The sequence below is a fragment of the Leptodactylus fuscus genome, chromosome 2 (assembly GCF_031893055.1).
Source record: "Leptodactylus fuscus isolate aLepFus1 chromosome 2, aLepFus1.hap2, whole genome shotgun sequence".
Lineage (NCBI taxonomy): Eukaryota > Metazoa > Chordata > Amphibia > Anura > Leptodactylidae > Leptodactylus > Leptodactylus fuscus.
The window spans coordinates 7,444,352-7,461,516 of record NC_134266.1 but is presented as its reverse complement, the minus strand read 5'-3'; the positions used below and the strand labels follow the sequence as shown (position 1 = coordinate 7,461,516).

General features: G+C 42.2%; 1 protein-coding gene across 1 annotated transcript in view; it reads right to left on the bottom strand.

Annotated features, from left to right (window-relative positions):
• The window catches only part of BOC (BOC cell adhesion associated, oncogene regulated), a 68,648-nt gene that overhangs the window by 17,616 nt on the left and 33,867 nt on the right, over positions 1 to 17,165 (bottom strand). Inside the window, exon 4 of the mRNA XM_075263323.1 lies at positions 9,119 to 9,265. Coding sequence (XP_075119424.1) covers positions 9,119 to 9,265 — 147 coding nt within the window. The remainder of the gene's footprint in view (positions 1 to 9,118; positions 9,266 to 17,165) is intronic.

The following is a 17,165-nucleotide window of genomic DNA, read 5'->3' as shown; positions in this document are numbered from 1 at the left end:
TCGGCTCAGTATACAGTATCACACAGGATAGGATTAGATACACAGCTCAGTATACAGTATCACACAGGATAGGATTAAATACACAGCTCAACCTATAGTATCACACAGGATAGGATTAGATACACAGCTCAGTATACAGTATCACACAGGATAGGATTAGATACACAGCTCAGTATACAGTATCACACAGGATAGGATTAGATACACAGCTCAGTATACAGTATCACACAGGATAGGATTAGATACACAGCTCAGTATACAGTATCACACAGGATAGGATTAAATACACAGCTCAACCTATAGTATCACACAGGATAGGATTAGATACACAGCTCAGTATACAGTATCACACAGGATAGGATTAGATACACAGCTCAGTATACAGTATCACACAGGATAGGATTAGATACACAGCTCAGTATACAGTATCACACAGGATAGGATTAGATACACAGCTCAGTATACAGTATCACACAGGAGAGGATTAGATACACAGCTCAGTATACAGTATCACACAGGAGAGGCTTAGATACACAGCTCAGTATACAGTATCACACAGGATAGGATTAGATACACAGCTCAGTATACAGTATCACACAGGATAGGATTAGATACACGGCTCAGTATACAGTATCACACAGGATAGGATTAGATACACGGCTCAGTATACAGTATCACACAGGATAGGATTAGATACACGGCTCAGTATACTGTATCACACAGGAGAGGATAAGATACACGGCTCAGTATACAGTATCACACAGGATAGGATTAGATACACGGCTCAGTATACAGTATCACACAGGATAGGATTAGATACACAGCTCAGTATACAGTATCACACAGGATAGGATTAGATACACAGCTCAGTATACAGTATCACACAGGATAGGATTAGATACACAGCTCAGTATACAGTATCACACAGGATAGGATTAGATACACAGCTCAGTATACAGTATCACACAGGATAGGATTAGATACACAGCTCAGTATACAGTATCACACAGGATAGGATTAGATACACAGCTCAGTATACAGTATCACACAGGATAGGATTAGATACACAGCTCAGTATACAGTATCACACAGGAGAGGATTAGATACACAGCTCAGTATACAGTATCACACAGGATAGGATTAGATACACAGCTCGGTATACAGTATCACACAGGATAGGATTAGATACACAGCTCAGTATACAGTATCACACAGGATAGGATTAGATACAGCTCAGTATACAGTATCACACAGGATAGGATTAGATACACGGCTCAGTATACAGTATCACACAGGATAGGATTAGATACAGCTCAGTATACAGTATCACACAGGATAGGATTAGATACACAGCTCAGTATACAGTATCACACAGGAGAGAATTAGATACAGCAGCTCAGTATACAGTATCACACAGGATAGGATTAGATACACGGCTCAGTATACAGTATCACACAGGATAGGATTAGATACAGCTCAGTATACAGTATCACACAGGATAGGATTAGATACACAGCTCAGTATACAGTATCACACAGGATAGGATTAGATACACAGCTCAGTATACAGTATCACACAGGATAGGATTAAATACACAGCTCAGTATACAGTATCACACAGGATAGGATTAGATACACAGCTCAGTATACAGTATCACACAGGATAGGATTAGATACACAGCTCAGTATACAGTATCACACAGGAGAGGATTAGATACACAGCTCAGTATACAGTATCACACAGGATAGGATTAGATACACAGCTCGGTATACAGTATCACACAGGATAGGATTAGATACACAGCTCAGTATACAGTATCACACAGGAGAGGATTAGATACAGCTCAGTATACAGTATCACACAGGATAGGATTAGATACACGGCTCAGTATACAGTATCACACAGGATAGGATTAGATACAGCTCAGTATACAGTATCACACAGGATAGGATTAGATACACAGCTCAGTATACAGTATCACACAGGATAGGATTAGATACACAGCTCAGTATACAGTATCACACAGGGTAGTATTAGATACACAGCTCAGTATACAGTATCACACAGGATAGGATTAGATACACAGCTCAGTATACAGTATCACACAGGATAGGATTAGATACACAGCTCAGTATACAGTATCACACAGGATAGGATTAGATACACGGCTCAGTATACTGTATCACACAGGAGAGGATAAGATACACGGCTCAGTATACAGTATCACACAGGATAGGATTAGATACACGGCTCAGTATACAGTATCACACAGGATAGGATTAGATACACAGCTCAGTATACAGTATCACACAGGATAGGATTAGATACACAGCTCAGTATACAGTATCACACAGGATAGGATTAGATACACAGCTCAGTATACAGTATCACACAGGGTAGTATTAGAAACACAGCTCAGTATACAGTATCACACAGGATAGGATTAGATACACAGCTCAGTATACAGTATCACACAGGATAGGATTAGATACACAGCTCAGTATACAGTATCACACAGGATAGGATTAGATACACAGCTCAGTATACAGTATCACACAGGATAGGATTAGATACACAGCTCAGTATACAGTATCACACAGGATAGGATTAGATACACAGCTCAGTATACAGTATCACACAGGATAGGATTAGATACACAGCTCAGTATACAGTATCACACAGGAGAGGATTAGATACACAGCTCAGTATACAGTATCACACAGGATAGGATTAGATACACAGCTCGGTATACAGTATCACACAGGATAGGATTAGATACACAGCTCAGTATACAGTATCACACAGGATAGGATTAGATACAGCTCAGTATACAGTATCACACAGGATAGGATTAGATACACGGCTCAGTATACAGTATCACACAGGATAGGATTAGATACAGCTCAGTATACAGTATCACACAGGATAGGATTAGATACAGCTCAGTATACAGTATCACACAGGATAGGATTAGATACACAGCTCAGTATACAGTATCACACAGGATAGGATTAGATACACAGCTCAGTATACAGTATCACACAGGAGAGGATTAGATACAGCAGCTCAGTATACAGTATCACACAGGATAGGATTAGATACACGGCTCAGTATACAGTATCACACAGGATAGGATTAGATACAGCTCAGTATACAGTATCACACAGGATAGGATTAGATACACAGCTCAGTATACAGTATCACACAGGAGAGGATTAGATACACAGCTCAGTATACAGTATCACACAGGAGAGGCTTAGATACACAGCTCAGTATACAGTATCACACAGGATAGGATTAGATACACAGCTCAGTATACAGTATCACACAGGATAGGATTAGATACACGGCTCAGTATACAGTATCACACAGGATAGGATTAGATACACAGCTCAGTATACAGTATCACACAGGATAGGATTAGATACACAGATCAGTATACAGTATCACACAGGATAGGATTAGATACACAGCTCAGTATACAGTATCACACAGGATAGGATTAGATACACAGCTCAGTATACAGTATCACACAGGATAGGATTAGATACACAGCTCAGTATACAGTATCACACAGGAGAGGATTAGATACACAGCTCAGTATACAGTATCACACAGGATAGGATTAGATACACAGCTCGGTATACAGTATCACACAGGATAGGATTAGATACACAGCTCAGTATACAGTATCACACAGGATAGGATTAGATACAGCTCAGTATACAGTATCACACAGGATAGGATTAGATACACGGCTCAGTATACAGTATCACACAGGATAGGATTAGATACAGCTCAGTATACAGTATCACACAGGATAGGATTAGATACAGCTCAGTATACAGTATCACACAGGATAGGATTAGATACACAGCTCAGTATACAGTATCACACAGGATAGGATTAGATACACAGCTCAGTATACAGTATCACACAGGAGAGGATTAGATACAGCAGCTCAGTATACAGTATCACACAGGATAGGATTAGATACACGGCTCAGTATACAGTATCACACAGGATAGGATTAGATACACAGCTCAGTATACAGTATCACACAGGATAGGATTAGATACACCGCTCAGTATACAGTATCACACAGGATAGGATTAGATACACAGCTCAGTATACAGTATCACACAGGATAGGATTAGATACACAGCTCAGTATACAGTATCACACAGGATAGGATTAGATACACAGCTCAGTATACAGTATCACACAGGATAGGATTAGATACACAGCTCAGTATACAGTATCACACAGGATAGGATTAAATACACAGCTCAACCTATAGTATCACACAGGATAGGATTAGATACACAGCTCAGTATACAGTATCACACAGGATAGGATTAGATACACAGCTCAGTATACAGTATCACACAGGATAGGATTAGATACACAGCTCAGTATACAGTATCACACAGGATAGGATTAGATACACAGCTCAGTATACAGTATCACACAGGATAGGATTAAATACACAGCTCAACCTATAGTATCACACAGGATAGGATTAGATACACAGCTCAGTATACAGTATCACACAGGATAGGATTAGATACACAGCTCAGTATACAGTATCACACAGGATAGGCTTAAATACACAGCTCAGTATACAGTATCACACAGGATAGGATTAGATACACAGCTCAGTATACAGTACAGTATCACACAGGATAGGATTAGATACACAGCTCAACCTATAGTATCACACAGGATAGGATTAGATACACAGCTCAGTATACAGTACAGTATCACACAGGATAGGATTAAATACACAGCTCAACCTATAGTATCACACAGGATAGGATTAGATACACAGCTCAGTATACAGTATCACACAGGATAGGATTAGATACACAGCTCAGTATACAGTATCACACAGGATAGGATTAGATACACAGCTCAGTATACAGTATCACACAGGATAGGATTAGATACACAGCTCAGTATACAGTATCACACAGGAGAGGATTAGATACACAGCTCAGTATACAGTATCACACAGGAGAGGCTTAGATACACAGCTCAGTATACAGTATCACACAGGATAGGATTAGATACACAGCTCAGTATACAGTATCACACAGGATAGGATTAGATACACGGCTCAGTATACAGTATCACACAGGATAGGATTAGATACACAGCTCAGTATACAGTATCACACAGGATAGGATTAGATACACGGCTCAGTATACTGTATCACACAGGAGAGGATAAGATACACGGCTCAGTATACAGTATCACACAGGATAGGATTAGATACACGGCTCAGTATACAGTATCACACAGGATAGGATTAGATACACAGCTCAGTATACAGTATCACACAGGATAGGATTAGATACACAGCTCAGTATACAGTATCACACAGGATAGGATTAGATACACAGCTCAGTATACAGTATCACACAGGGTAGTATTAGATACACAGCTCAGTATACAGTATCACACAGGATAGGATTAGATACACAGCTCAGTATACAGTATCACACAGGATAGGATTAGATACACAGCTCAGTATACAGTATCACACAGGATAGGATTAGATACACAGCTCAGTATACAGTATCACACAGGATAGGATTAGATACACAGCTCAGTATACAGTATCACACAGGATAGGATTAGATACACAGCTCAGTATACAGTATCACACAGGATAGGATTAGATACACAGCTCAGTATACAGTATCACACAGGATAGGATTAGATACACAGCTCAGTATACAGTATCACACAGGAGAGGATTAGATACACAGCTCAGTATACAGTATCACACAGGATAGGATTAGATACACAGCTCGGTATACAGTATCACACAGGATAGGATTAGATACACAGCTCAGTATACAGTATCACACAGGATAGGATTAGATACAGCTCAGTATACAGTATCACACAGGAGAGGATTAGATACAGCAGCTCAGTATACAGTATCACACAGGATAGGATTAGATACAGCTCAGTATACAGTATCACACAGGATAGGATTAGATACACAGCTCAGTATACAGTATCACACAGGAGAGGATTAGATACAGCAGCTCAGTATACAGTATCACACAGGATAGGATTAGATACACGGCTCAGTATACAGTATCACACAGGATAGGATTAGATACAGCTCAGTATACAGTATCACACAGGATAGGATTAGATACACAGCTCAGTATACAGTATCACACAGGATAGGATTAGATACACAGCTCAGTATACAGTATCACACAGGATAGGATTAAATACACAGCTCAGTATACAGTATCACACAGGATAGGATTAGATACACAGCTCAGTATACAGTATCACACAGGATAGGCTTAAATACACAGCTCAACCTATAGTATCACACAGGATAGGATTAGATACACAGCTCAGTATACAGTACAGTATCACACAGGATAGGATTAGATACACAGCTCAGTATACAGTATCACACAGGATAGGATTAGATACACAGCTCAGTATACAGTATCACACAGGAGAGGATTAGATACACAGCTCAGTATACAGTATCACACAGGATAGGATTAGATACACAGCTCGGTATACAGTATCACACAGGATAGGATTAGATACACAGCTCAGTATACAGTATCACACAGGATAGGATTAGATACAGCTCAGTATACAGTATCACACAGGATAGGATTAGATACACGGCTCAGTATACAGTATCACACAGGATAGGATTAGATACAGCTCAGTATACAGTATCACACAGGATAGGATTAGATACAGCTCAGTATACAGTATCACACAGGATAGGATTAGATACACAGCTCAGTATACAGTATCACACAGGATAGGATTAGATACACAGCTCAGTATACAGTATCACACAGGAGAGGATTAGATACAGCAGCTCAGTATACAGTATCACACAGGATAGGATTAGATACACGGCTCAGTATACAGTATCACACAGGATAGGATTAGATACAGCTCAGTATACAGTATCACACAGGATAGGATTAGATACACAGCTCATTATACAGTATCACACAGGATAGGATTAGATACACAGCTCAGTATACAGTATCACACAGGATAGGATTAGATACACGGCTCAGTATACAGTATCACACAGGATAGGATTAGATACACAGCTCAGTATACAGTATCACACAGGATAGGATTAGATACACAGCTCAGTATACAGTATCACACAGGATAGGATTAGATACACCGCTCAGTATACAGTATCACACAGGATAGGATTAGATACACAGCTCAGTATACAGTATCACACAGGATAGGATTAGATACACAGGTCAGTATACAGTATCACACAGGATAGGATTAGATACACAGCTCAGTATACAGTATCACACAGGATAGGATTAGATACACAGCTCAGTATACAGTATCACACAGGATAGGATTAGATACACAGCTCAGTATACAGTATCACACAGGATAGGATTAGATACACAGCTCATTATACAGTATCACACAGGATAGGATTAGATACAGCTCAGTATACAGTATCACACAGGATAGGATTAGATACACAGCTCAGTATACAGTATCACACAGGATAGGATTAGATACACAGCTCAGTATACTGTATCACACAGGATAGGATTAGATACACAGCTCAGTATACAGTATCACACAGGATAGGATTAGATACACAGCTCAGTATACAGTATCACACAGGATAGGATTAGATACACAGCTCAGTATACTGTATCACACAGGATAGGATTAGATACACAGCTCAGTATACTGTATCACACAGGATAGGATTAGATACACAGCTCAGTATACCGTATCACACAGGATAGGATTAGATACACAGCTCAGTATACAGTATCACACAGGATAGGATTAGATACACAGCTCAGTACACAGTATCACACAGGATAGGATTAGATACACAGCTCAGTATACTGTATCACACAGGATAGGATTAGATACAGCTCAGTGTATACAGTATAACACAGGATAGGATTAGATACACAGCTCAGTATACAGTATCACACAGGATAGGATTAGATACACAGCTCAGTATACAGTATCACACAGGATAGGATTAGATACACAGCTCAGTATACAGTATCACACAGGATAGGATTAGATACACAGGTCAGTATACAGTATCACACAGGAGAGGATTAGATACAGCAGCTCAGTATACAGTATCACACAGGATAGGATTAGATACACAGCTCAGTATACAGTATCACACAGGATAGGATTAGATACACAGCTCAGTATACAGTATCACACAGGATAGGATTAGATACACAGCTCAGTATACAGTATCACACAGGATAGGATTAGATACACAGCTCAGTATACAGTATCACACAGGATAGGATTAGATACACTGCTCAGTATACAGTATCACACAGGATAGGATTAGATACACAGCTCAGTATACAGTATCACACAGGATAGGATTAGATACACAGCTCAGTATACAGTATCACACAGGAGAGGATTAGATACATAGCTCAGTATACAGTATCACACAGGATAGGATTAGATACACAGCTCAGTATACAGTATCACACAGGATAGGATTAGATACACAGCTCAGTATACAGTATCACACAGGATAGGATTAGATACACAGCTCAGTATACAGTATCACACAGGATAGGATTAGATACAGCTCAGTATACAGTATCACACAGGATAGGATTAGATACACAGCTCAGTATACTGTATCACACAGGATAGGATTAGATACAGCTCAGTGTATACAGTATAACACAGGATAGGATTAGATACACAGCTCAGTATACAGTATCACACAGGATAGGATTAGATACACAGCTCAGTATACAGTATCACACAGGATAGGATTAGATACACAGCTCAGTATACAGTATCACACAGGATAGGATTAGATACACAGCTCAGTATACAGTATCACACAGGATAGGATTAGATACAGCTCAGTATACAGTATCACACAGGATAGGATTAGATACAGCTCAGTATACAGTATCACACAGGATAGGATTAGATACAGCTCAGTATACAGTATCACACAGGAGAGGATTAGATACACAGCTCAGTATACAATATCACACAGGGTAGGATTAGATACAGCTCAGTATACAGTATCACACAGGAGAGGAGTCTTTCTTACCTCTGGAGGTCTCCAGCCATTCTTGCTTGACGCTGTACCTCACTTGCGCCTTGGGGTGACTCTCCGGTAAGTTGCAGGCGATGACGGCCGTGTTTCCTTCATCGACTTCAATGACGTGCTGGGTGTCAAACTTGAAATCCTGCAGATCTGTAACAATAGGCAATAAATATTAATCTAAATATAATATCTGCAGGATCGTTATAGGTGAGGACACTTATAGGTGACGGTGCTCAGGCAGGACGGGGTTTGTGCTCAGTAACATCAATACTTCCAGTGATGTTCAATATCTACAGATCTAACACCGTATAATAACCATCATCTCATAACGTCACTAAGGTTTACAGTAAATCAGCATCTGCATTGGATCTAGAGTCTGAACCAGGTGGTCAATGAGACACAACATGGCTACAGGTGAGATAATTTTCTCCCTCTCAATTGCTTGACTTGAATGTCAGTCTATACTGTAGTCTTGGAATTGTATTCAATCACCAAGAAAAGCCATTGTATACTCTAAATGCTGAGTCCGCGGCCTTATGGGGCTTCTAAGAAGGAAAACTTGGCCAACAAGAGGTTAATGTGTGCAGGGAGGAGCGACGAGGGCCTCTGTTACTGTAGAATGGAAAAATCCGGGTAAGCTGGCTCTGGTTTCTGGCCCGGCCTGCATACTGGTACATTTGAGAAATCCATTAGGAACTGTTTTTCTAGCAATCTCCCAGCGCACATTCCAAGCCCGGGGCCTATCAGCCAGATCCCATCAATCACGGGCCTGTTCTCCACCGCTCCTATACACATCTCAGACACTCCGCTTTTTTTCTGTCATCATTGGCCGGGTCCCCAATTTAACAGTCTCCCCTTCCAGTCACATTTCCCCCCTCTTCTCCCTCCCTAAAACTGGCAGCTGAGTTTTTCTTTTTTCTCCTTCCTGCGCCTGGATGGAAAGCAGGCAAGAAGTAAGGCCAAGGCGCGCAAGAGGGGCCAACACTCCCGGCCAACATACGGTTCTTACATCCCTAGCGAGATCTAAGTTCTAGACACACATCGCTCCGTGACCTGACACGAGAAGTAACAAGACTTTCTGCTTTTAATTAAATTTACAAAAAAAAAAATTCCCCCAAAAAATCAAAAGTTCTCTTTGTACTGGGGGAGTCCAGAAGATCTGCTCGTAAATCATGTCGGGTTATTCGTGACTCTAAGCTAGAACCGATTCTGTAAGGATACTTGGTCTGATAGGCTCTTGGAAGAAGATATGGAGGGCTAGAAGAGAGGACCTCCTTAAGACACACACAGACAGTACGCCGGGATACGCCAAGACGTCTACAGCCGCCCACCGAATATAAACATTGGGATCGTGCTCCGAGAGGAATGTCACTAAGCCAGTGTTTACTAGTCTGACAGCGGAACAGTGTCAATTGTAACAAACACATTACATCCTCCACTAAACAGTACATAGCACTCGTGCCCGGAGCAAGAACTGAGCAAGGACTTAAGAACTTGGGTAGCCATCGGGTGGCACGGAAGATCTGGGATTCACTCCAGTCAAGTCATAGAAAAGCTGAGTATCTAATGTGTATGGGAGACTCGTGACTCTCCCCCGTGACAGATGTTGAGGAAAAGAAGGATCAAGCTCCCCACTGAGAACAAGCTTGGCCAAGAGTGCATGTGTATGGAGCGGTCAGAAGGAATATCTGAACATTTGGACAATGGATATTTAATAGGCGTGCCCTACAAGAAGGTGACCACATTGGTTATCCAGAAGACCCAAACTTGTCTTCCGGTCTTTGGACATCAAGTTGTCATGGTCTCCAACCAATCTGTTCTAGGTCATCGTCTTAATCCATTTTTTCCAAGTTGAGTTTTCTCACGACCACAAAAACAATCTTGAAGATCTTCTAAGGACAACAATGAAGATGGAGAAACCATCTAAAAGGTCCTCCATGATCTGGCATAGACATTCAAAAGTCAGATCAAACCATCATGTGGAGCCTTGACCAAATTTAGGCCAATTGTCCACCAACGACCAGGCTGAGACTAATTCGACTGTGAAAATTATCCTAAAAAGAGTAGAAGATAATAAACCTGAAAGGAGATAATACAAGAAGCCATGACCCAAACAAAATGTTCTAGAGCAACTGTTCATCCGGTCGGCAGGGGTTCACGTTGATTGGATCACATTTCTCATGGCCATAGATCAAGTAACTTTTTAGGACACAGCCTCTTGACTTAAACATTTCCTCCTCTGGATGGTCTATAAGGGGCTCGGAAGTTTTTGCAACTCAAGCCTGTTTTCTGAGGTTATTAAACAAAGTTCAGCTGTGAACTGTCTGCTATAGATTTCTGTGATGTGGTGTTATTCCTGGAAGGCAGCGAAGCCACGGATCACCCGAAACTCATCGCTCTACAACAACATCACAAAGAAAAGACCAAAATTCAAAAACATTCAAGAAAAGTTCAGAAACCTCAGCAAGAATAGAAGGAGGAGGGTTGTCTTAACACGGAGAAGGGGGGGTGGGCAGTGACGGAAACTTACAGTTGACCACAAATTAAGATTAACGTACGTCCCGTCCAACAAAGCAAAAACAACCCAACGATAAGGAACGCGCCCGTTACAAGTGACACAACACAAAATCGTACAAAAACATAGCCAAACATTTCAAATAAATATTACAAAGTTACTTGTCAATTTAGCTCAACGAGCAAGAAAATTTACGTAAATTGAGTCGGCAACATGTAATCCAGGAGCAATAAAGGCCCCCATTGAGGGCAATCAGACTTCCCCTTTAATCATCGTGTAGGAATGTACGAGTTTTCTGACTTTCCAATCAAGCAAATAAAAAAAATAAATAATAGCGCCAAGTTCTCATTTTTCTCTCCCAAGTTTTTTCTTTTTTATATTTTCTCTACGGGGGGAGCAAAACAAACCCAGATGAAGCTCCTGACACATGAAAAGGAAAAAATGTGCAAGAAAAAAGTTTACTCCGAGTATTTGGCTTCTTCTCTCAGTGTCTGGTATTAACGAAAACCTCAGCAATGTTCTCCAGAACGTAGAGGGGAAAAGAAGGCTGTGATCTGCTACAGAGGACAAGGATTCGGCAACTTCAATAGGTGGGGTGTAGGGGGTGAAGGCCCTGTAACAAAATGTCATCCGTTTAGACAACCCAACCAGTCCATGCCAGTCTGTTCCCAGCTAACCAAAGGGTCCACCCAAAAACTGGTGGTAATAAGTGAGATGGTCGTCAGAGAATTGTCTCCAGATCTTGACCAACCCATTTGATTAACCAACAAAATAATACAATGTATAATGAGGGTCTACAACGACAACCAAAAATGGAGCTTCTTACAAAAATTTCAGTAGAATACATGGTCATTTTTTACCAAGGAACGGTCAATTGACCTAAAAAATCCCAACCAGATTTCAATCATTTTAGGTTTTTGAAACAGATAAAATATAAAACCTCCAGGGGTTGGTCCTTTACTGTAGATTTTAGCATTTTGACTATTCCGTGAGCCATTTCACCCATGAGAAGAAACTTTTTAGAAAACAAAACGTCAGGCCCTAACCACTGTTCTCTGAAATGATTCAGAGCAAGATCTGAAGGACACTTCTCATAGGTCACGGAAATGTTAGAAAATGACATTGGCGGGGCTCCCTATGGGGTTCAGGGTGATGGTGGCACCAATCATTTTAGGAGTGTTGAAGGTTTCTACTCAAATCCCTGGAACCATGAAGCCAACATGTCTACAAAGTTTTTGAATTCATATCCAAAATGGACCCAATTGGCAATAAAATCTAGAATATAACAGTCCGTGGAGTCTCATCTTCCTCTTAGTTGGTGACCGCTATATGGGGAGGTGGGGTGGGGTGGTTTGGGGTATAACAGTCCGTGGAGTCTCATCTTCCTCTTAGTTGGTGACCGCTATATGGGGAGGTGGGGGTGGGGTGGTTTGAGGTATAACAGTCCCTGGAGTCTCATCTTCCTCTTATTTGGTGACAGCTGGACACGTATTGGGCAGCGATCTCCACAGTGGTCTCCTCTTCTTCTCCCAGTAGGATGTAGAGTTTCCTCTTCTCGTCTGGGATGTGGGCAGAGAGTCTTTGGTAGTAGACGGCCCTCACAGCTGAGTATTTGGTGCAGTGTAGCAGGGTAAAAATTTTTGATTTTTTTTTTTCTAGTTCTCCATTTTTCATGATCAAAATTTATAAAATATATTTTTCCTCCTGGCCCTATATTTATAGCCTAACATCACTCGGTGGAATTTCTCCAGTCAGGAAGAAGAAGACGTCGGATGATGATGACCTCAATAAGACCAATCAATAGAGCCATTTATTGGAGAATGACGGGGACGGGCCAGGAAATGACTTTAATGAGAGGATCATTAACATCAACCTGTTCTGCTCATTATACCGGGAGGCCTCGACGACGGAATGTTTTGGCAATTTTTTTGTTACTAATGATAATCTCTCACCGCGCTCAGACCTCCTGATGAAGGCAATTACCTTCCTCCCGCATCTCAAGACTTCTCCAGAACAAACTCGCCCTTTGAGTATTCAGATATTTTCGGATGGAAGGAGAATTGAGAAACGGGGAAAGTAAATGTAAAAAGAAAGATGGAAGCCAGACCTGACCATCACGTCGATAACACATGTAGCAATGACTTCCAATTATGTTTAACGCTAATGGAATTTTTTTACACCTGCGCCAAAATCTGAAGAAAAATAAAATGGATTAATCCTTTAAGACAGGGCGGACCCGGCGATATAACGCCAGGAGAATTTAACCCTTGGTTTTCCAGAATGACGAGTTGATGAGGGGAAAGGGGCTGAAAGGCTGAAGAATACAAAAAGAGTATTGCTTTTTGAAAATATTTTTGCAAGGTTCTCGATGTTCTATCCTATAGAAGATAAGACCGAGAATATTATCCGAGAACCTGAGAATTTCACTGTAATATCCTGGCTGGAAAGTTATTAAACTGCGAGAGACACAAAAGAGAATCCGAGAGACCGAAGAACAGGAAATGAAAAGATTTCTGACCGGACAAGGAATTTTTTAGTTAATCTTCAGCTTTTACATCAGTCATCGCTCAGATTCTTCTCCGCATAAACAACCACAAAGAAGTGTAATAAGATACACCGCGAAAGATCAGCAACACACCTGAGTCTACACTACAGAGACACACAGACCTGGACCTGGACCCTGAGTATCAGCCTGTCATTACCCTGTACCCCAAGTATCAGCCTGTCATTATCCTGTACCCCAAGTATCAGCCTGTCATTATCCTGTACCCCAAGTATCAGCCTGTCATTATCCTGTACCCCAAGTATCAGCCTGTCATTATCCTGTACCCCAAGTATCAGCCTGTCATTATCCTGTACCCCGAGTATCAGCCTGTCATTATCCTGTACCCCAAGTATCAGCCTGTCATTATCCTGTACCCCAAGTATCAGCCTGTCATTATCCTGTACCCCAAGTATCAGCCTGTCATTATCCTGTACCCCAAGTATCAGTCTGTCATTACCCTGTACCCCAAGTGTCAGCCTGTCATTATCCTGTACCCCAAGTATCAGCCTGTCATTATCCTGTACCCCAAGTATCAGCCTGTCATTATCCTGTACCCCAAGTATCAGCCTGTCATTATCCTGTACCCCAAGTATCAGCCTGTCATTATCCTGTACCCCAAGTATCAGCCTGTCATTATCCTGTACCCCAAGTATCAGCCTGTCATTATCCTGTACCCCAAGTATCAGCCTGTCATTATCCTGTACCCCAAGTATCAGCCTGTCATTATCCTGTACCCCAAGTATCAGCCTGTCATTACCCTGTACCCCAAGTATCAGCCTGTCATTATCCTGTACCCCAAGTATCAGCCTGTCATTATCCTGTACCCCAAGTATCAGCCTGTCATTATCCAGCACCCCAAGTATCAGTCTGTCATTATCCTGTACCCCAAGTATCAGCCTGTCATTATCCAGCACCCCAAGTGTCAGCCTGTCATTATCCTGTACCCCAAGTATCAGCCTGTCATTATCCAGCACCCCAAGTATCAGCCTGTCATTATCCTGTACCCCGAGTATCAGCCTGTCATTATCCTGTACCCCGAGTATCAGCCTGTCATTATCCAGCACCCCAAGTGTCAGCCTGTCATTATCCTGTACCCCGAGTATCAGCCTGTCATTATCCTGTACCCCAAGTATCAGCCTGTCATTATCCTGTACCCCGAGTATCAGCCTGTCATTATCCTGTACCCCAAGTATCAGCCTGTCATTATCCTGTACCCCAAGTATCAGCCTGTCATTATCCTGTACCCCAAGTATCAGCCTGTCATTATCCTGTACCCCAAGTATCAGTCTGTCATTACCCTGTACCCCAAGTGTCAGCCTGTCATTATCCTGTACCCCAAGTATCAGCCTGTCATTATCCTGTACCCCAAGTATCAGCCTGTCATTACCCTGTACCCCAAGTGTCAGCCTGTCATTATCCTGTACCCCAAGTATCAGCCTGTCATTATCCTGTACCCCAAGTATCAGCCTGTCATTATCCTGTACCCCAAGTATCAGCCTGTCATTATCCTGTACCCCAAGTATCAGCCTGTCATTATCCTGTACCCCAAGTATCAGCCTGTCATTATCCTGTACCCCAAGTATCAGCCTGTCATTATCCTGTACCCCAAGTATCAGCCTGTCATTATCCTGTACCCCAAGTATCAGCCTGTCATTACCCTGTACCCCAAGTATCAGCCTGTCATTATCCTGTACCCCAAGTATCAGCCTGTCATTATCCTGTACCCCAAGTATCAGCCTGTCATTATCCAGCACCCCAAGTATCAGTCTGTCATTATCCTGTACCCCAAGTATCAGCCTGTCATTATCCAGCACCCCAAGTGTCAGCCTGTCATTATCCTGTACCCCAAGTATCAGCCTGTCATTATCCAGCACCCCAAGTATCAGCCTGTCATTATCCTGTACCCCGAGTATCAGCCTGTCATTATCCTGTACCCCGAGTATCAGCCTGTCATTATCCAGCACCCCAAGTGTCAGCCTGTCATTATCCTGTACCCCAAGTATCAGCCTGTCATTATCCTGTACCCCAAGTATCAGCCTGTCATTATCCTGTACCCCAAGTGTCAGCCTGTCATTATCCTGTACCCCAAGTATCAGCCTGTCATTATCCTGTACCCCAAGTATCAGCCTGTCATTATCCTTTCTACATCATCACATATCTTTCAATACTTCTGGTGGTCTGGTGACAGTAACCTATCTATCTGCAGGGCTGGGGTGATATGCTGGTTCTGGTGACAGTAACCTATCTATCTGCAGGGCTGGGGTGATATGCTGGTTCTGGTGACAGTAACCTATCTATCTGCAGGGCTGGGGTGATATACTGGTTCTGGTGACAGTAACCTATCTATCTGCAGGGCTGGGGTGATATGCTGGGTCTGGTGACAGTAACCTATCTATCTGCAGGGCTGGGGTGATATGCTGGTTCTGGTGACAATAACCTATCTATCTGCAGGGCTGGGGGGATATGCTGGTTCTGGTGACAGTAACCTATCTATCTGCAGGGCTGGGGTGATATGCTGGTTCTGGTGACAATAACCTATCTATCTGCAGGGCTGGGGTGATATGCTGGTTCTGGTGACAGTAACCTATCTATCTGCAGGGCTGGGGGGATATGCTGGTTCTGGTGACAGTAACCTATCTATCTGCAGGGCTGGGGTGATATGCTGGGTCTGGTGACAGTAACCTATCTATCTGCAGGGCTGGGGTGATATGCTGGTTCTGGTGACAGTAACCTATCTATCTGCAGGGCTGGGGTGATATACTGGTTCTGGTGACAGTAACCTATCTATCTGCAGGGCTGGGGTGATATGCTGGGTCTGATGACAGTAACCTATCTATCTGCAGGGCTGGGGTGATATGCTCAGGTCTGGTGACAGTAACCTATCTATCTGCAGGGCTGGGGTGATATGCTGGTTCTGGTGACAGTAACCTATCTATCTGCAGGGCTGGGGTGATATGCTGGTTCTGGTGACAGTAACCTATCTATCTGCA